Genomic DNA, 20,819 nt, shown 5'->3' on the forward strand with positions numbered 1-20,819 from the left:
TTTGCACTAATGTGTTAACTTCATTCTTTACTTTAAATTTTTATTTCTTTTTCTTGTTTATTAATAGCAAAAAAACAACAACATATTATTCACAATAACATATTGAACATTTTCCTTTACTTCCAGTGCTAACATGACAAGCATTTCTTGCTAGCAACAAAAAAAAATAAAACAATAAATAAAAACTATTTGGGTTCTCCATTTGTGTTATATGCCTAAAGTGTAAGAATCAATTAGTATTCCAAAGCTGCATAGGGCAAGAAAAACGGGCTAGTTATTACACAATCAACACTCAAATTGTGTCTGCAATTACTTTTTATTTTAAATGAACAGATATGAAAGTTTCCAGCAGGGAAAAAACAATCCCCACTTCCCCTTTATTTGCAAATGAAAGGCACTGGAAACAAACAGATAAAAATGTTATAGATCAGTGTACTATTTCTAATCAATCACCACCAAATTCATCAGATGGTTCCCATGTGTCCTTCCACGCCAAACCACTGCAAAACAAAAAAGTGAAACAAAAATTATTAAATGTATCCATTTATGTACTGACAGTTCTTTCAACATTTATAAATCATTTTTCAGCCCCACTGATCATATTTTCACTGGACGTCCAACTCCGCCTTCCCGCAGGCTGCATTCAGTAGTACCACATTGTCCGCGTCACGCATCGTCAGTCTCGGGAGCTTAGTACACACAGTATTTAAGCCGGAAGGCGCAGAATGTTTTTATATTGGTTAAACATTTTATTTAAAATCAGAATAAAAAAAATATTATTAATCGATAGAAATTGTATATTAGTTAAAACATCCGAAAAAATCTGAATAAAAAACAACAGCTAACTGCCCCGTACACTGGCCACTTCCGTTCAGAGGTGGAGCTAAGACATGACGCTAACAAAGTGGGCGGGACTGGGCAGAATGACGCTGATAATGTGGGCGGGGTTGGATGCGCTGGACGTCCAGCTCAGCCTTCCCGCAGGCTGCAGTCAGTACCCTCTCAACTGCAGTTCTATATCTGTTTCTCAGCGTACTTTATTATCCTCCTTTCACCCTCTTGATTAATTCTCAGGACGCCACAGGTCAGACCACCACAGACCAGCTATTATTTGAAGGGTGGATTTAGGCAATCACGCACATATTTATTTTGTCTTATTTACTGCTGATTTTCCATTGCAGATTAAAGAACCCTATTAAACAAAATTCAATATCAACTAAATATATTAAATTTAAAGCAAGCAAGACTGTTTTTATTTAATGAGTTGTATTGTTTTGAAGTACTCACTTACCATCCAGAACATGGTTTCCAGCGGACAAGGACCTCTTTCTTGCCCTTGAGGAAAAACAAACATTAAAGTTATAGGAAATTTAATAACAGGGTGAACGGACCAGTCAGTAGACTTACGTATGGTAATACATAAAATATCTGATACTAAAATATAATTGGTTGAGGCACATTTGAAGCTTTTAGAAAATTAATAATTTATGCACAGATTATACGGTCATAGCCAAAAATGTTGGCCCTTGATTTTTGGTCCCATAAAAATGAAGTTTATCTCCCAAAAAATGATTGCAACTCCACATGATTTGTTATAAACATGTTCCTTTCATTTGTGTGTATTGGAACTGCACAAAAAACAGCCAGATTTGCTATTTCACGCAAAAATCAAAAAATGTGCCAGACAAAATCTTTGGCACCCTCAACTTAATATTTGTTTGCATACCCTTTAAAAAAACATTATAAATCAATCACTTCCTGTAAACATCAACAAGTTTCTTACACCCATCAACTGGAATTTCACACCATTTTGTAAACTGCGCCAGGCCTCTAATAATTGAAAGGATTCTTTTCCCAACAGCAATTTTAAGATCTCTCTACAAGTGATCAAAGGGATTTAGACTTATTGGTGGCCAATCCAGAAGTCTCCATCACCTTATTTCCATCCATCTCTACGTGTATTTTGAAGTATGTTTAGGGTCATGGTCTTAATGCAAGACCCATGACCTAGAACACAAATCCAGCCTTCTGACACTGGGCCCTACACTGGCTGCGTCCAGAAACTTTTGCTACTCCTCCTCTCCTACTCCTCCTTCCCCAGAAAAAGGTGGAGGAATAGAGGAGAGGAGGATGAGGAATAGAAGGAAGGAGCTGTAATTGGGGAAATGGGACAGACATGTTCGAGACCATGACATAACTTCGATCGATTTCGATGAAATATTGAAATCGTGACACCCCTAATAATAAAACAAGTTATTTTATATGATTTTCTGAGAGAAATACTTCATTTCCAGGGAATAAAAGGTGCAAACCGCCTCGTCCATGACTGTAACTCTGACTTATATGGTTACATGTAGAGCTCTCTTTTAAATCCTTTTAAAAATTATTTAATGAAGCTAGTTAATTATATGCCTATATTGTATGCATCCTTTTTTGCTATTAACATTTGTTTAAACAGTAAAATGTAAATACATTTCAGCATTGCAGTAAATGTAAGAATGAATGAACTGGACTTCAACATATCATTATTCCAGATGCATAAGATATATTTTTAGGTAACTATCATCCAAATTAAACAATATTTAAACAATCCCTTCCCTACTTCTCAAACGCTAAAAATCAGACAACATATTGTAAGTACTTTATGCCAGCCTGCTTCTCACTACTTCCATTCAAATTCAGTACACTTTTAACTGAATCTGAGTCTGCACTCTTACTCTGAGAAGGGGCATAATGAGTCCTGTTTATCTGCATGAAGTACAGCAGATTTTTTTATTAAACTCAGAATGGGATATTGTACAGCACTTTTTACAAACCTCACCTGCATCACAGTGCTGTTACACTACAGTTCTGATCATCTGCTCTGGAATGCTTTTGCTACACACACTCATGCATAGCAGCCACCTACCATTATTTGCCATTACTTAAACATGTTGATGCATGTTTTGCTAATTAACTTATTGACATTGTTAATGTGAATGAGTCGACACCACTGTACTTCGAAATGTTATGTTTGTTGCTTGTAGAAGTCAACTTTCATTTCAAAAGAATAGTAACTCAATTACAATGAATCAATTACAGCTGGCTTTCTGTACATTAAACTTCACTGATAAAATGACATTTTAACAGGGTTCATTCACTTTTCAACTAATAAATTTCCATGACTTTTCCAAACCTGCAAATTTTCATGACCGTACATTCTTTAAAATATCAGTGCAGACGTGACACGTTGGAAATGGCTGTTTTCAAATTCCATGACTTTTCCAGGTTTTTCATAACTGAACGAACCCTGTTTTAAACAAAAATGATCACAGACCATGTACTCACCTCCTAATGATCTTCTCATACGGGTATGTGTCTGCATTCAAGTGTATGGTACACTCCTCTATAAGATTACAGAGAATTAAATTAACATGTATCTCATTCTATTTATTCTGTATTTACAAAAATATGTTGGACAGCTACACAAACCCATGCCTGATAAATATGCATAGAAATTTTATTTTAGGTTACTGAACAATAATGAAATATAAAACGTAATAATTTACCTTGATTTTTTTTCCTTTTATTGTTCGGCACATGTTTTCTGCAACGGTCAGAATTGTCAGAAGGATGCTGCTTTTCATCTTGGGCTGGAATGCTGGACATCAATTCCTGTTTAGAGAGCTGAAAAACAAATATAAACATGATTGGCATCAATTACATTGCTTGTAGACATGCAAACGATTGAGAAAATTAAAAATCAGATTATAACAATATTCATTCACAACAAAATTCACATCAATCATAGTATGTAAATAAATGTAAATAAAATAATGCATGTAAGATTGGCAACATGAAATGATTTAGATTAGTGCTGTCAATTGCTTAAAAAACATAATCACAACATTCTTTGAATAACTTTTTAAATCCTGATTTTAAGTCATGATTAAAGTGCTTTCTGTTTCCTCTATTTTTGGGAAATTCACAAAAATAACGGTAGTGTAGTGTAGTATGCCTTATAGCATAGTGCCTTTTTTTCTTTACTTTATTATAATACCTTAGTGGAGTTTTGATGCTTATTAACCCTCTGGGATTTAAGGGCACTTTTTTTGTTTGCATATATTTTTAAAATTCAACTTTAAATGCACTGGCATATTCCAAAATACCCACGTTTTATACAAAAACTCTCAATCTCAGCTCTCTCTCTAATAATGTGATTTAAAGCTATTTTTAAAGCGATAATCTGTGCCTAAACATAAAAATCTGAAATAGATTCTTCATTAGAGGTGTCTTCAACTAAGAAATTTCATAGTCGATTCTGATTCATCAGATTTTCCCTTTAGTCGACTAATAGTCGAATCAGTTTTTTTCCTAGAGCAGAGTAAACGGGATCCCCGTTCTCTTCTAGACTTTTTTTCCATTTCAAAGGAAAAACCTAAAACACTCAGATCAATTAATAAACATGGTAGGTTGGCTTTATTTAGCTTTTATTTACTTACTGAAACCGGAGAGATCGTTATCAAAAAAAAAAAAAAAAAAAAAAAAGTCACCGTCAGTGCAGCATATCGAACATCAGAAAAGTGCACATAAAACAGGAATAAAACGGCTTTTAAAACAACAAAATGTGCCTTTATCTCTCATTTAGCAACATAATAACATGTATCTTATAACTTCATCTCCTTCTTCCTCTTCTCTACTCCACTATCTCATTTCCCTTTTACCTCCTTTAGGCCCTATCTAAAGACGTTGTTACCTTTAACTTCTATTATTTTTTCCTTACTATTGTAAGTCGCTTTGGATAAAAGCGTCTGCCAAATGTAATGTAATGTAATGATCGGCCCAGCATCCACCACCATGTCAATTTCCTCCAGGGATGACCGGTCAGTGAGACTCTCGGCTATTTCTGCTACCGCTGAGAGAGTTTCAAATACACAGGTTGTTCTGTCGAATTGTGCTACCCATCGATACATGCTTCCCAACGGTACTGTGCATGCGCTGACCTACACAATTTAATTATTTCTTGTGTTTTTTATTTATAATTAATCTGTTGTAGGGGGGTTTATGTGCATTAAACAACCTGAACGCTCTGTCACTGCACAAAATGTAAATGTACACAAACAATTACAATTATTATCATAAATAAATACAAAAGCAGTTTGTAATGAGCTCTATTTGCCATAAGTTTGCCATGATACAATAATTTATGCAATCCAAATCTAAAAACGTACATCTACTGACTGCGTACATGCCTTAAATTAGTGCTTATTTTGTATTTTTAAACTTAAATATACATTAGGGCAGCACAGTTCGACAAGGTAGCACAATTCGACAGAACACCGGCAGATGCTGATGGCACTGTAGCGTGTTCAGCTCCGCTTATCTGGATTGTGCTATATTAATGTGTAGTAAGGAAGAAGCCTATTGTTAATGCGCACACAATTAAAAAAATATATTAACAGAAATTAGGATGATTTTATTTGACAAAAGGCTATATATAACGAAAACAAAGACATTTCATATAACAACTAATGCTTAGCAGCAGCCTTGGGCACCCCCATGCAGTCAGAACGGTACATTCGACTATGAGGTTCATAGCCGAATAAGGGTCCTCTGAATCAAATAGTCGAATCAGCAACTATTGCAGGTCACCCCTATTCTTCATACATGTTTACTTGTGTGGACAAAGTGTTTTGGGGTTGTTTTATCTGATAAATTGGTTTATCAGACTCAAGCTAGCTTTACAGCAGTAGTAGAATGTAAATAAAATAGTATATAAAAGTGAAGTAAATTAGAGCGAGAAGCGGAGCAAGAAGTGGAGCCTTTATTCATAGGCTTGTAACGCCACCTGTGAGTGACATTATGTCATGATTGGATGCAATGGAAAGGGCATACCTTGAAACTGCCTGACTTGTTCCTATAGGGATGGGACATGCTGGTGCCTGACATTCTACTGGCACCTAGTCCAATTCTGGGACATTCTGTACTGTTCAAACTGTTTGAAGGCCTGACAGTGGGGTGTGGTCTCTTCCTACTGGTTGCATGGCCACTGTTGAAATGGTTCTCATTAATAGCCATAATACCAACTGAAGAGCTGATGCCAAGGCCTAGGTTGCTACTGACTGGAAGGCTGATGCCGGAACCCTGCTGGCTACTGACTGGAAGGCTGATGCTGGAACCCGGTTGGCTACTGACTGGAAGGCTGATGCCGGAACCGGGTTGGCTACTGACTGGAAGGCTGATGCTGGAACCCTGCTGGCTACTGACTGGAAGGCTGATGCTGGAACCCTGCTGGCTACTGACTGGAAGGCTGATGCTGGAACCCGGTTGGCTACTGACTGGAAGGCTGATGCTGGAACCCTGCTGGCTACTGACTGGAAGGCTGATGCTGGAACCCTGCTGGCTACTGACTGGAAGGCTGATGCCGGAACCGGGTTGGCTACTGACTGGAAGGCTGATGCTGGAACCCTGCTGGCTACTGACTGGAAGGCTGATGCCGGAACCGGGTTGGCTACTGACTGGAAGGCTGATGCTGGAACCCTGCTGGCTACTGACTGGAAGGCTGATGCTGGAACCCGGTTGGCTACTGACTGGAAGGCTGATGCTGGAACCCTGCTGGCTACTGACTGGAAGGCTGATGCTGGAACCCTGCTGGCTACTGACTGGAAGGCTGATGCCGGAACCGGGTTGGCTACTGACTGGAAGGCTGATGCTGGAACCCTGCTGGCTACTGACTGGAAGGCTGATGCCGGAACCGGGTTGGCTACTGACTGGAAGGCTGATGCTGGAACCCTGCTGGCTACTGACTGGAAGGCTGATGCTGGAACCCTGCTGGCTACTGACTGGAAGGCTGATGCTGGAACCCTGCTGGCTACTGACTGGAAGGCTGATGCCGGAACCGGGTTGGCTACTGACTGGAAGGCTGATGCTGGAACCCTGCTGGCTACTGACTGGAAGGCTGATGCTGGAACCCTGCTGGCTACTGACTGGAAGGCTGATGCTGGAACCCTGCTGGCTACTGACTGGAAGGCTGATGCTGGAACTCTGCTGGCTACTGACTGGAAGGCTGATGCTGGAACCCGGTTGGCTACTGACTGGAAGGCTGATGCTGGAACCCTGCTGGCTACTGACTGGAAGGCTGATGCTGGAACCCTGCTGGCTACTGACTGGAAGGCTGATGCTGGAACCCTGTTGGCTACTGACTGGATGGCTGATGCTGGAACCCTGCTGGCTACTGACTGGAAGGCTGATGCTGGAACCCGGTTGGCTACTGACTGGAAGGCTGATGCTGGAACCCTGCTGGCTACTGACTGGAAGGCTGATGCCGGAACCGGGTTGGCTACTGACTGGAAGGCTGATGCCGGAACCGGGTTGGCTACTGACTGGAAGGCTGATGCTGGAACCTGGCTGGCTACTGGCTGGAAGGCTGATGCTGGAACCTGGCTGGCTACTGGCCATGTCAATGACCGATTCATTCTCACAAACCTACACAGAGTAAAGACATTCATCAATGCAATAAATACAAAAAACTGATAGTCCTAACCTTTGCCACAGCCATGTGTTGTGATGATAACTCGGTCAACCACTACCTGCAGGTTGTTGGCTGCAGCACAAGGATCCTGCTCCACACCAGACACAGTGACATTTTCGTTAGTTTCTGTGTATACTAAAAACAGAAATAAAAACATAACCAAATATTATATCTACAAAAATTGTTAACCGGAAAGACTGGAAAAATGTAAAAGATTATTAAACATTAACACAGATTTATTGATACTCACGTACCTTTCAGAAGTTTTTCATATAAGGACTTCATTGTTGTAAAGACAGCGTGTCCACAGAATGCTTCTTTAACCTTTTCAGGTATGATGATGTGTGCTTGGTAACGGTTTCTCCCTTTAACCTTTTGTCCGTAGAAAAGCAACGGGTAGAAGCCCAGCACACATAGTTTATCAACCTAGAACACAAAAACAGCTCTAAAAAAATCTATATACAATCAATAATTAAGTGACAAGGAGAAAGAGAGAAAAGTAAGCCTTTTTTTATCATACCAGTAAATGAGCTCCATCCATGACTCGCGTTCTGTTGTGTCACATCTGGTGCTGCTAGCTCCTCTGTTTCTCACGCACCCAGCTCTGACAGAGGTTCTCAGTCTAACAACTACATTACCCAGAACGCACCACCCGCTGACACGCACACACCCAGTCACACGTCACCTCACCTGCTCCAACCAGGAAGCCCCGAATATTAGTCTGGCACTATTTAAGGACACCTCTCACACACTTCTGTGCCGGGTATTGTTGGATTTTCCTCATTACTAAGCGTTACTCTCTATTGTCTCTGTTATCTTCGTGTATGACCTTGTTTTGTTTTTTCTCGACGCCGATTTTTGGATTATCTCTGATTGTGGATATTTTTGTGTATGACCTGGACTGTTTCACGTTTTTTGATTTTGGATTACCTCTGATGTTGGCCTGCTTGTGTTTGAACTCTGGACTGTATCTCACTCATGGTATGGTTATCCCTACGTTGCTTCTGTTTACCGGTGCTCTAACTTTGTTTGTACGACTACCCTTTTTTCTACCTGCTATTTTAATAAACAACCCGTTTTACTGCATCTGCGAGTGTCTGTATTCTGTGCACACCATGACAGAATACCCGGCCTCTCTCGATCAGACAGCAGATGCGGATATGCTAAGATCAGGGTTGTTTAATCAAGGCAGATTGCTCGGTCAGCACCAGCAAACACTCGCCGGTGTGACCCACGCTGTTACTGAGTTAGCTAGCCAGCAAGCTAACCAGCAGCAGCAGCTCTCAAGCATTCTCGAGCACCTCAAGGGCTTAGCTGTAGCTAACGCTAGCCCTGTAGCTAACACTAGCACCATTAGCTCTCCTGTCTCCGGCTTTCAGGTGTGCAAGCCGGAGTATTTTGATGGTTCCCCGGAGAAATGCAGCGGATTTCTCTTACAATGCTCCGTATTTTTTAGTAACGCTTCTCCCGCCTCAGACAAAGCTAAGATCGGCTTTATTATTTCGAGGCTGTCTGGTAAAGCACTCGACTGGGCTACGGCGGTTTGGGACACCATTTCTGAAACCAGCTATTCGGAGTTTTTGACTTTGTTTCGAGCAGTTTTTGATCACTCACGCTACGGACAATCCTCTGGAGAGCTTCTACTGGCGTTAAAACAAGGTCAAAAAACTGTTGCTTCATATGCCATGGAGTTTCGCACTCTGGCAGCTGGCAGTGGCTGGAACAACGCTGCACTCATCTCTGTGTTCAAGAATGGACTTAACCCTGAAGTTTTGAAGGAGTTAGCATGCAAGGATGAATCCCTTACCTTGGATCAGCTGATTTCCCTCTCCATTCGGTTAGACCAGCTGCTCTCTCGCCAAACCAAGACCAACCTCCACGTACAACCCACTCCAGCAGAGCTACCTCACGCTTCATCAGACTCCACAGTGGAACCCATGGATGTTCAAAAGTCCAGATTATCTCCAGCGGAACGCCAACGCCGCATTCGGTTCCATCTTTGTCTCTACTGTGGAGAGGCTGGGCATCGCAAAGCTGCATGTGGTCTCCTGACCCGATCCGTGAAGGCTCCAGCCCTGGGAAAGCGCGTGGGGGGCTCTCCACGCGCTAACGTGGTACGTAATTCTATCTCTAATCACAAAGCTAAATGTTTTACGTTACCCGTTATTATCTCTTCACCCACTGGTATGTTCTGTGTCCCAGCGCTTGTAGATTCCGGGTCGGAGGGGAACTTCATCAGTTGGGACCTGGTCAAGGAACATGGCATCCCTACCCGTGACCTGCGCCGTCCCATTTCTATTCACGCGGTGGATGGGAAAACTGTACGCTCCAAGGCTATCACTCGTCAGACACTTCCCGTCGCTCTTCAAGCCAGCGCTCTGCATCACGAGGAACTGCCCCTGTTTGTGCTTCCCTGCTCTGAACACCCGGTGATTTTGGGCATGCCATGGCTCAAGTTTCATGATCCTGTGGTTTCCTGGACTGATGGTGATATTACGGTTTGGTCTCCCTCTTGTTATGAACATTGTTTAGCTCTTAATGAGTTAGCTTTACAGTCTACCTCGGTAGAAAGTCCTGACGCAGTAGATACTCCTGTTATCCCCTCTGAATACTCTGATTTTCTTGATGTCTTTAGCAAAGCCAATGCCACTAAATTGCCTCCACACCGTCCTTATGACTGTGCTATAGATCTAGTGGAGGGAGCTACGCTGCCCAAAGCTAGAGTCTATCCCCTCACCCTCGATGAAGAGAAGGCTATGGCAGACTATGTTGAGGAGGCACTCGCTCAGGGTTTCATCCGCCCGTCTAAATCTCCGGTTGGTTCAGGGTTCTTCTTTGTCAAGAAGAAAGACGGGGGGTTGAGACCCTGTATAGACTACCGTGGGCTTAATGACATAACTAAGAAATTTGCGTATCCGTTACCCCTCATACCCAGCGCTCTCGAGCAACTTCGTGAAGCTTCCTTTTTTACGAAATTAGACTTACGCAGCGCGTATAATTTAATTCGTATCCGTGAGGGTGACGAGTGGAAGACTGCCTTTACCACTACTAATGGGCACTACGAATATTTAGTGATGAGTTTCGGTCTCGCTAACGCCCCGGCAGTCTTCCAGTCATTCATGAATGACATATTTAGGGATATGATTGGGAAATACGTCGTCCTATTTATAGACGACATTCTGATTTATTCAGCTGATTTTGAGTCTCACGTGATCCACGTACGTTCCGTTCTCCAACGCTTACTGGAGAATAGCCTTTATGCCAAAGCAGAGAAATGCGAATTTCACCGTCAACAAGTCTCCTTTCTCGGCTATGTTATTAGCTCCCAAGGCGTCCTGATGGACGACACCAAAGTTTCAGCTGTCACTGACTGGCCCGTTCCGCAGTCTATTAAGGATCTCCAGCGCTTTTTAGGTTTCGCAAATTTCTATAGGCGATTTATCCGCAATTTCAGTGGTATAGCTGCCCCTCTTACTGCTCTGACCAAGAAAGCCACTAAGATCCTGAATTGGTCCCCCGAAGCTGAGCAAGCTTTTAATAAGCTTAAAGCTGCATTTGTGTCCGCGCCTATACTAGCTCACCCTAAGCCCGAACTCCCGTTCGTTGTCGAGGTCGACGCTTCTGATACTGGGGTAGGGGCTGTTTTGTCACAGCGTAGTGGGTTTCCGCCTAAAATGCATCCCATAGCCTTCTTTTCACGAAAAATGTCTCCTGCGGAGCGCAACTACGGCATAGGGGATAGAGAGCTTCTTGCTGTCAAACTGGCTCTCGAAGAATGGCGTCACTGGCTGGAGGGGGCCGCGCACCCATTTACTGTTATCACTGATCACAAGAATCTCGAGTATTTACGCTCTGCCAAACGTCTTAATCCTCGCCAAGCTCGTTGGTCATTATTTTTCTCTAGATTCGATTTCTCTATTTCGTTTCGCCCTGGCAACCGTAACACTAAGGCAGACGCGCTATCCCGAGTCTATACTGCTCCGGATAGCGCATCTCAGTCTTCCGAACCTGAACGCATTCTTCCTCCGGCCGTCAAAATTGCAGCTATTCGCTGGGAATTAGATGATCTCATTCAACAGAGTGTAGCGCACTCACCACCTCCTGAGGGGTGTCCCTCTCACAAAACTTTCGTTCCTGAACAATTCAGAGATCGTCTTATTAGCTGGGCTCACTCTGCTCTCACCTCGGGCCATCCCGGCGTTACGCGCACTCTGCAGCTAGTATCAGCTCGCTATTGGTGGGAAACCATGCGAGCTGACATACACGCTTTCGTCTCCTCCTGTTCCGTTTGTGCTCAATGCAAAACCCCAAAAACCCTTCCAGCCGGTAAGCTTGTTCCTCTACCTGTACCAGAAAGACCCTGGTCTCACATAGCTGTAGATTTCGTCACCGATTTACCTGTCTCCGAGGGTTACACCACAGTACTCACTGTTGTGGATAGATTTTCCAGGGGGGTTAAGTTTATTCCTTTCTCTGCCCTGCCCACTGCACTTCAAACTGCACAAGCCATTTACACACACGTGTTTAGACATTATGGTATTCCAGAGGATATTCTCTCTGATCGGGGCCCTCAGTTTACTTCCAGGGTTTGGAAAGCATTTTTTGAACATTTGGGTGTTCATGTTAGTTTAACCTCAGGGTTCCATCCCACTAGTAACGGTCAATGTGAACGTGTTAATCAAGAATTAGGCAAGTTTCTCCGTCTGTACTGTTATAAGCACCCCTCTGACTGGTCTCAGTTCCTTATATGGGCTGAGATTGCGCAGAATTCTCTCACTAACTCCACTTCTGGTCTCACACCGTTTCAGTGCGTTCTGGGTTACCAACCTCCGTTAGCTCCGTGGACAGCCGTGTCCTCTGAGGTTCCTGCGGTGGACGACTGGATGAAGCGGAGCGAGCAGGTGTGGGAGGAAACTCACCAGCAGGTTTCGGAGGCGTTACGCAAATACAAGGAGCAGTCCGACAGACACCGAGGCAGTACCCCCCAGTATCAACCCGGGGATCGAGTGTGGTTGTCCACCCGGGACTTGAGGTTTGAGGGGGAGTGCAGGAAACTTCTGCCTAAGTATATTGGGCCTTTCAAGGTTTTGTCTCAAATTAACGAAGTTACTTATAAGATTGAACTTCCAGCCCAGTATAGAGTCCATAATTCATTCCATGTATCTCTCCTGAAACCTCTTGTCCCAGGTCCACTCGCAGAGGGTCTTCCGGATGACGTACCGCCCGCGGCTGTGGAGGGGGAGGCTTCATCCACCTACGCGGTGAAAGAGGTGCTGGATTCTCGCAGGCGCGGCGGTGGGCTCCAGTATCTCATTGAGTGGGAGGGCTACGGCCCCGAGGAGCGCTCTTGGGTTGCTGCCAGTGATGTGCTGGATCCGGCTCTTTTGGCTGAATTTCATGCTAGTCATCCGGGCAAACCTGCTCCTAGACCCCGTGGGCGTCCCAAGCGCTCACTTTCCTCGTCGGTTCCGGTTCATCGGGGTTCCCAGCTCCGCAACCCCCGCCTGTCCGGCACCTCTGTGGCTACTCCTGTTCCTCCCGCCGGTACTCCCTGTCCGTCGGGTGGTCGTCGTCGTGGTCGTCCTCGTTCCGTTCCCGTTCCGACTCCCTCGGGGGGAGGTACTGTCACATCTGGTGCTGCTAGCTCCTCTGTTTCTCACGCACCCAGCTCTGACAGAGGTTCTCAGTCTAACAACTACATTACCCAGAACGCACCACCCGCTGACACGCACACACCCAGTCACACGTCACCTCACCTGCTCCAACCAGGAAGCCCCGAATATTAGTCTGGCACTATTTAAGGACACCTCTCACACACTTCTGTGCCGGGTATTGTTGGATTTTCCTCATTACTAAGCGTTACTCTCTATTGTCTCTGTTATCTTCGTGTATGACCTTGTTTTGTTTTTTCTCGACGCCGATTTTTGGATTATCTCTGATTGTGGATATTTTTGTGTATGACCTGGACTGTTTCACGTTTTTTGATTTTGGATTACCTCTGATGTTGGCCTGCTTGTGTTTGAACTCTGGACTGTATCTCACTCATGGTATGGTTATCCCTACGTTGCTTCTGTTTACCGGTGCTCTAACTTTGTTTGTACGACTACCCTTTTTTCTACCTGCTATTTTAATAAACAACCCGTTTTACTGCATCTGCGAGTGTCTGTATTCTGTGCACACCATGACATGTTGCAATGTTTTTTTGTTTTTTCGACCCATTCTTCCTTGACTTCATTGAATTTAGTTCTTTTGGCTTTTAATTTTGCTTTGTTTGGCTGAATGGCCATACAACTTGGACATTTTTTCTTTGCGTTTCCAAGGAGTTCTGGGCAGCCAATGCATTTTCTTTTTGTAGTGCCTGCGTTCGGCATATCTAAAAAGAAAACAAACCAGACATATAAGTTGCAGCCAAACCCTGACACAGAGGATTATAAAATACACAATTATAATAAACTCATGCACAGCACTAACTGCAAACCTCACTTTAGATATTTTTTTTATTTGCACTAATGCACGCTAATAAAAAAAAACAAAAAAAAAAAAACAATGCACATCACTGCAGAGTTTTCATGTTTATTCAAAATGAATAGGTTGTTCGAGGAAAACTTGCACTATAATTTATTAACACATTTATTAACACTATATTATTCTGTTCCTCACTAAAATTTAACAGGAGTGTCCGCCATTCTAAAACAATCCGTGTATCATTCGTTCATTTGATATTCAATTGAGAATCAAAATCGGAAAATTAAAAAACCAATTCGTTTTTTCGTTTTTTCGTTTTTGAATATAATACCAAAAAACGAATAACGGCTTGTATTTTGTATTTTTATTTGGTTATCCAAACAAAAATTGGAAATTTAAAAAACGGACCAGGAGCCGAATTTGATTTTGATTTTGAACTTGACCCATTTGTGTGCCCCGGAAGTTACTGATTTGTTTATTCTTGGTGGGTTTCTGTTGCGCGGGAGTTCACTGCAGTGTTATCTACACAGTCTGTATTGCTGTAGGCAGCATGGCCGGACTGGAACCACATTCTGGCCTAATTAAAGATCTTTTTGAAGGTGGTAAGACGCATGAAGAGATTTCGTGCACGTTGCAGCAAATGGGGATCCAGCGATGTTCTGCAATGAGTGTTAGAAGGTTCTGTGTTCAACACGACCTTAAGCGAAAAAGACATGTATCGAACACAGAATTGGAGAGGGCCGTTGAGGATGGAGAGTTTTATCTTGTTCAGAGGAACTAAACGCGTTGCAGTGAAAGAAGACGATATGACAACAGAAAAAATCGGCAGGATCTTTCAGGTGTTTGTCTAACGTTCCGTAGCTAAATGTCATATTTAGTAGGCGGCAATTCACAGAATAACATTAACTAAATATGACATTTAGCTACGGAACGTTAGACAAACACCTGAAAGATCCTGCCGATTTTTTCTGTTGTCATATCGTCTTCTTTCACTGCAACGCGTTTAGTTCCTCTGAACAAGATAAAACTCTCCATCCTCAACTCCATCCAAAGCCTACAGCAATACAGACTGTGTAGATAACACTGCAGTGAACTCCCGCGCAACAGAAACCCACCAAGAATAAACAAATCAGTAACTTCCGGGGCACACAAATGGGTCAAGTTCAAAATCAAAATCAAATTCGGCTCCTGGTCCGTTTTTTAAATTTCCAATTTTTGTTTGGATAACCAAATAAAAATACAAAATACAAGCCGTTATTCGTTTTTTGGTATTATATTCAAAAACGAAAAAACGAATTGGTTTTTTAATTTTCCGATTTTGATTCTCAATTGAATATCAAATGAACGAATGATACACGGATTTAAAACTCCCCTTTTACACTCAATTATCCACTTGCACTCCAGAATAAGAACATAACACTGTTGTTCAGTCTGTTTACTTTTACTGCAGCTCTGCATCAAAAATAATTTCAACTAATTATGAATTATAATAGTACAAAGTAAAAGCAGCAGGAAAACTACATGCAAAATGGCACAACATAACAGTTATGGTTAAACTTCAGATTATTTTTCTGTTTACATCCATGCCCAACCTTGCGGGCCAATCAGTATGTTTTTTGGAGTAACAACAGTCTGTTATACAGCTAAATACTGCTGCTTTAACAGGACACAAAAATTTTCTACCAGCCAAGTACCACATTACTATATCTTAAATTCAAGGCAAGCATTATAAGAATAAAGATAAATCACAATATAGGGATAAAATTAAGTTTGGTCAGAAAGGATAAAAAGCTAGGGTGCAATGTGACATTGTACAACGATTGTTCAACTGCCACTTGGAAATAGATGTTACCACTCGGTTAATGAAAGAAAAAAACAAAAAAACAATGGTGACAGAAATAACTTAAATCTGACAAAAGTATTAATAAATTAATATTCTATGACAATGAACAAATGAAAATCTGAAAATAATTTATTATTATTTTAAAAAGTAAAACAGCTAAAAACACCCAAGAATGGCTAAGAGGAAAATATTGGACTATTCTGAAGTGGTCTTTTATGAGTCCTGACCTAAATCCTATTGAGCATCTTTGGAAGGAGCCGGCTGGAAACGGCAGCCTCCAAACCTGAGACAACTGGAGCAATTTGCTCATGAGGAGTGGAGCAAAATACCTGCTGAGAGGTGCAGACGTCTCATTGACAGTTACAAGAACCGTTTGATTGCAGTGATTGCATCAAAAGGTTGTGCAACAAAATATTAAGTTATGGTTACATACCATCATTTCTGTCCAGGTCTGTTTCATCCTATTTTTTTTTAACAATTCTGTTGAAGCCAGTTTTAAAATGTTGATACTCATTTGTTCATTTTAATAGCATTTTTATTTGCTATTAAGACTGTCAAGTTATTTGTGACCACTGTGGGTTTTTCTTTTTAAATGTTTTAATATGAAATGTTAAATTCCAAAAAAAATTTAACTGACAAAAGAATTGTGTTTTTTAAAATGTTTTAAAATAAATTTAGTCACTGTTGTCCACAAAGGTCGTAACAGGAACCAGGTGTCTGTTTAATATTTCAAATGAAAAAATGACATCAGTATTAACCTGATATGGATAAAAAAGGCTTACTTTAATATTATACTAAAACCCTAATTGAGAACCACAAATAATGTGGACTACACAGTTGTGCATACCTAATAAATGAGCTGTGGAAACAGCTCAATATGACTGATATGTTGATAAAGATATTCATTTCCAAATGTTTCTTTAATTACTAGTAAAAAATTCTGATAATGCACTACAGTTGTAGGTTGTAGTTACCCGTTTATCCCCATTGCCTGGTTAGTTCATGTCTTTTACAAGCCAACCTACCTACCTCCCTGGTGCTACCTACCTACCTCCCTGGTGCTGTCCAGCTAGCTACCTACCTACCTCCCTGGTGCTGTACAGCTAGCTACCTACCTACCTCCCTGGTGCTGTCCAGCTAGCTACCTACCTACCTCCCTGGTGCTGTACAGCTAGCTACCTACCTACCTCCCTGGTGCTGTCCAGCTAGCTACCTACCTACCTCCCTGGTGCTGTACAGCTAGCTACCTACCTACCACCCTGGTGCTGTACAGCTAGCTACCTACCTACCTCCCTGGTGCTGTACAGCTAGCTACCTACCTACCTCCCTGGTGCTGTACAGCTAGCTACCTACCTACCTCCCTGGTGCTGTCCAGCTAGCTACCTACCTACCTCCCTGGTGCTGTACAGCTAGCTACCTACCTACCTCCCTGGTGCTGTCCAGCTAGCTACCTACCTACCTCCCTGGTGCTGTACAGCTAGCTACCTACCTACCACCCTGGTGCTGTACAGCTAGCTACCTACCTACCTCCCTGGTGCTGTACAGCTAGCTACCTACCTACCTCCCTGGTGCTGTCCAGCTAGCTACCTACCTACCTCCCTGGTGCTGTACAGCTAGCTACCTACCTACCTCCCTGGTGCTGTACAGCTAGCTACCTACCTACCACCCTGGTGCTGTACAGCTAGCTACCTACCTACCACCCTGGTGCTGTCCAGCTAGCTACCTACCTACCTCCCTGGTGCTGTACAGCTAGCTACCTACCTACCTCCCTGGTGCTGTCCAGCTAGCTACCTACCTACCTCCCTGGTGCTGTACAGCTAGCTACCTACCACCCTGCTGTACAGCTAGCTACCTACCTACCACCCTGGTGCTGTACAGCTAGCTACCTACCTACCACCCTGGTGCTGTACAGCTAGTACCTACCACCCTGGTACTGTAAAATAACTACCCACCCTGGTGCTGTACAGCTAGCTACCTACTTACCACCCTGGTGCTGAATCTAGCTACCTACCTACCACCCTTGTGCTGTACAGCTAGCTACCTACCTACCTCCCTGGTGCTGTACAGCTACCTACCTACCACCCTAGTGCTGTACAGCTAGCTACCTACCTACCACCCTGGTGCTGTACAGCTAGTACCTACCACCCTGGTACTGTAAAATAACTACCCACCCTGGTGCTGTACAGCTAGCTACCTACTTACCACCCTGGTGCTGAATCTAGCTACCTACCTACCACCCTGGTACTGTAAAATAACTACCCACCCTGGTGCTGTACAGCTAACTAGCTACCTACCTACCACCCTGGTGCTGTACAATAACTACCCACCCTGGTGCTGTACAATAACTACCCACCCTGGTGCTGTAAAATAACTACCCACCCTGGTGCTGTACAGCTAGCTACCTACCTACCACCCTGGTGCTGTAAAATATCTACCCACCCTGGTGCTGTACAGCTAGCTAGCTACCTACCTACCACCCTGGTGTTGTACAGCTAGCTAGCTAGCTACCTACCTACCACCCTGGTGCTGTACAGCTAGCTACCTACCTACCACCATGGTGCTGTAAAATAACTACCCACCCTGGTGCTGTACAGCTAGCTAGCTAGCTAGCTACCTACCTACCACCCTGGTGTTGTACAGCTAGCTAGCTACCTACCTACCACCCTGGTGTTGTACAGCTAGCCAGCTACCTACCTACCACCCTGGTGCTGTACAGCTAGCTACCTACCTACCACCATGGTGCTGTAAAATAACTACCCACCCTGGTGCTGTACAACTAGATAGCTAGCTACCTACCACCCTGGTGCTGTACAGCTAGCTAGCTACCTACCACCCTGGTGCTGTACAGCTAGCTACCTACCTACCTACCACCCTGTTGCTGTACAGCTAGCTACCCACCTACCACCCTGGTGCTGTAAAATAACTACCCACCCTGGTGCTAGCTAGTTACTCCAGTGCTGTAAGTTACAGCAGCAAGCTAGTTAGCATGGTGCTAAAATGATATCTAGCTTCTGGTATCCTAGCCGAACAATATGGTTAGCTAGCTAGATAATTAGCTGACTACGGCCAATATGAGAATAATAGTTGCTAATTCCAACTGTTCTCAGGTAAATTCCTGCACCTTGGTCACAATATAACGCAATAAAAATGATTAAATTACTTCTCTAAAAGGGTTGTAACTTCAGTAAGTAGTTAGCTAAGCTAACGCTAGCATGTTAGCTAGCTAATACTCACACAAGCCCCACACCAGCGTCTGCTGCCAGCCCCGTTTATCCCCGTTTCCCGGCTAGTTAACGAAATACCTGCACCTTGGTCACAATATAACGCAAGAAACCCGATTAAATGACTTATATAAATGGGTTGTAACTTCCGTAAGTAGTTAGCTAAGCTAACGCTAGCATGTTAGCTAGCTTACTAACTCACACAAGCCCCGCACCAGCGTCTGCTGCCAGCCCCGTTTATCCCCGTTTCCCGGTTAGTTTACGGCTTTTACACGCCCCAATGTAGTCTAAAAGAGCCCTGTCATACACACGGTGCAACCACTGAATACATATATTCTGTTAATAAAATGAATAAACCTTAATTATGGCTAAATATTAACTTACCAGCACACACACAGAGCGCGAGGGCAGTATGGCGGACGTTCGGCTGCACTCGGGTGATGGCCCAGAATCCGAAGTTTTCCGAAGGAGGGGCCAATGGCCTTCATACGTGGATAAGTAGACGTTTGGGCGGTGCTTTTGAGAAAGTCAACCCAGCGACGTTTTCGTTGTGAGACTGTGTTGTCCTCTGAGAACGAGTCCTCATGGGAGAATTTTTTTCTTGTGCGCTTCTGAGGGCTCATCTGATATAGACGGACCAGCCTCCCCAGCTCCCTTTCCTTGACCTTACAATCCCTCCTAGGGCAATCCTGCCCTGCTAGGCCCAATCGCGCTTTGAGGACTTTAATTTCTTCATCCTTCCTCCTGTGAGCCTCAACACAATTGGGGTTGTTGCAGACAACCTCGGCACCACCTCCTCTGCAACACACAGTTCGACAGCCTCAGCCTCAGCCGGGGCCTCAGGCGTCACAACTGGTACCGGCTTGAACCCCACGTCCAGAACGGACATCATAGGCACCTCTGGGTGCGTAGCCCTCAAATCAGCCAGTTTGGAAAGCACAAAATTTTGTTTGGTCTTGGCGACCGCGTATGCCATATCGCTTTCCTACAAAACAGATCAGAATAATTTTTAATTGTCAGTATGAATTTGAATACTTTTAATCACATAAAATACAAAAACATACATTACCATGTAACTACTAATGTATAACGCATTGTAATAACATACAATATAATAAGATTTTTTAACCAGGCTACTATGAGTTTTAATCACATAAAATACAAAAACATATGTTATTACCATGTAACTACTAATGTATAACACATTGTAATAACATACAATTATTGTAATAACATACAATTATAATTATAATCGGGGCCGTATCTGGGGAACGGTTTGACCTAGAGACACGAAATTCGGACCCCTGAATCGGACCGAAGGTGGTCCGAATCTCGTGAACCTACGACGTTGCTAGCCCCGACGGCGCCCGAAAAGACTTTTTCAGGCCTAAATTTAGGCCTCTGGAAAATAGGTTAAAGGTTCGTATCTCGGGAACCGTTTGACCTACAGACACCAAACTGGGATATGTTGGTCAGAGTGAACTCTCCTACCACCGTGTCTCGTGGACCTGGCCCGTTGGGTTCAAAAGTTACGTTTCTATCAACTTCTAAACCACACAATGGTCTTGTCCTTTATAGGTCTAAGACCCTCCGGACATCTAAGTGTGGAAAAAAACAAAAATATTTTTTGGCGCTCGTACGCTCACGGGGCTAACGGTAGGTTATACGAAACGACTAGACGGACACAGTGCCCCCCTGTGGACGTTTCTAAGTCTTTTGGTTAGGGAGTTAGGATCAGTGTGTCACCAAAACGTTAAAGGTCATAACTAGGCCATTTTAA

The 20,819-nt window shown here is 43.3% G+C and overlaps 1 protein-coding gene and 2 long non-coding RNA genes across 3 annotated transcripts; all 3 read right to left on the reverse strand.

Moving 5' to 3' along the window:
• Positions 1–297: 297 nt before the first annotated feature.
• Positions 298–2,400, reverse strand: LOC125796842 (uncharacterized). Its single transcript, XR_007435749.1, has 2 exons — positions 1,292–2,400; positions 298–500 (listed from the first exon to the last, which is right to left on the reverse strand). It is a non-coding gene; the product is annotated as an uncharacterized LOC125796842 (long non-coding RNA).
• A 916-nt stretch (positions 2,401–3,316) lies between these two features.
• On the reverse strand, positions 3,317–17,651 carry LOC125796833 (protein FAM186A-like). The gene is made up of 10 exons (XM_049473858.1): positions 17,610–17,651; positions 16,930–16,997; positions 16,793–16,839; positions 13,697–13,883; positions 8,031–8,061; positions 7,765–7,936; positions 7,569–7,645; positions 5,875–7,464; positions 3,549–3,666; positions 3,317–3,385 (listed from the first exon to the last, which is right to left on the reverse strand). The coding sequence occupies exons 4-10, from the start codon at positions 13,879–13,881 to the stop codon at positions 3,324–3,326; spliced, it is 2,235 nt and encodes a 744-aa protein (XP_049329815.1). The 5' UTR covers positions 13,882–13,883; positions 16,793–16,839; positions 16,930–16,997; positions 17,610–17,651; the 3' UTR covers positions 3,317–3,323.
• A 69-nt stretch (positions 17,652–17,720) lies between these two features.
• LOC125796843 (uncharacterized) lies at positions 17,721–19,046 on the reverse strand. The gene is made up of 4 exons (XR_007435750.1): positions 18,509–19,046; positions 18,221–18,470; positions 17,894–18,044; positions 17,721–17,737 (listed from the first exon to the last, which is right to left on the reverse strand). It is a non-coding gene; the product is annotated as an uncharacterized LOC125796843 (long non-coding RNA).
• Positions 19,047–20,819: the final 1,773 nt, after the last annotated feature.

Source organism: Astyanax mexicanus, unplaced genomic scaffold (assembly GCF_023375975.1).
Source record: "Astyanax mexicanus isolate ESR-SI-001 unplaced genomic scaffold, AstMex3_surface scaffold_47, whole genome shotgun sequence".
NCBI lineage: Eukaryota > Metazoa > Chordata > Actinopteri > Characiformes > Acestrorhamphidae > Astyanax > Astyanax mexicanus.

Coding starts and splice junctions, on each gene's coding strand:
- LOC125796833 (XM_049473858.1), bottom strand. CDS start 13,881: ATGCCGAACGCAGGCACTACAAAAAGAAAATGCATTGGCTGCCCAGAA. Junction 8,062..13,696: donor ACAAAAAAACATTGCAACAT/GTCATGGTGTGC, acceptor GTGACACAACAG/AACGCGAGTCATGGATGGAG. Junction 3,386..3,548: donor TAAAAGGAAAAAAAATCAAG/GTAAATTATTAC, acceptor GTAATCTTATAG/AGGAGTGTACCATACACTTG.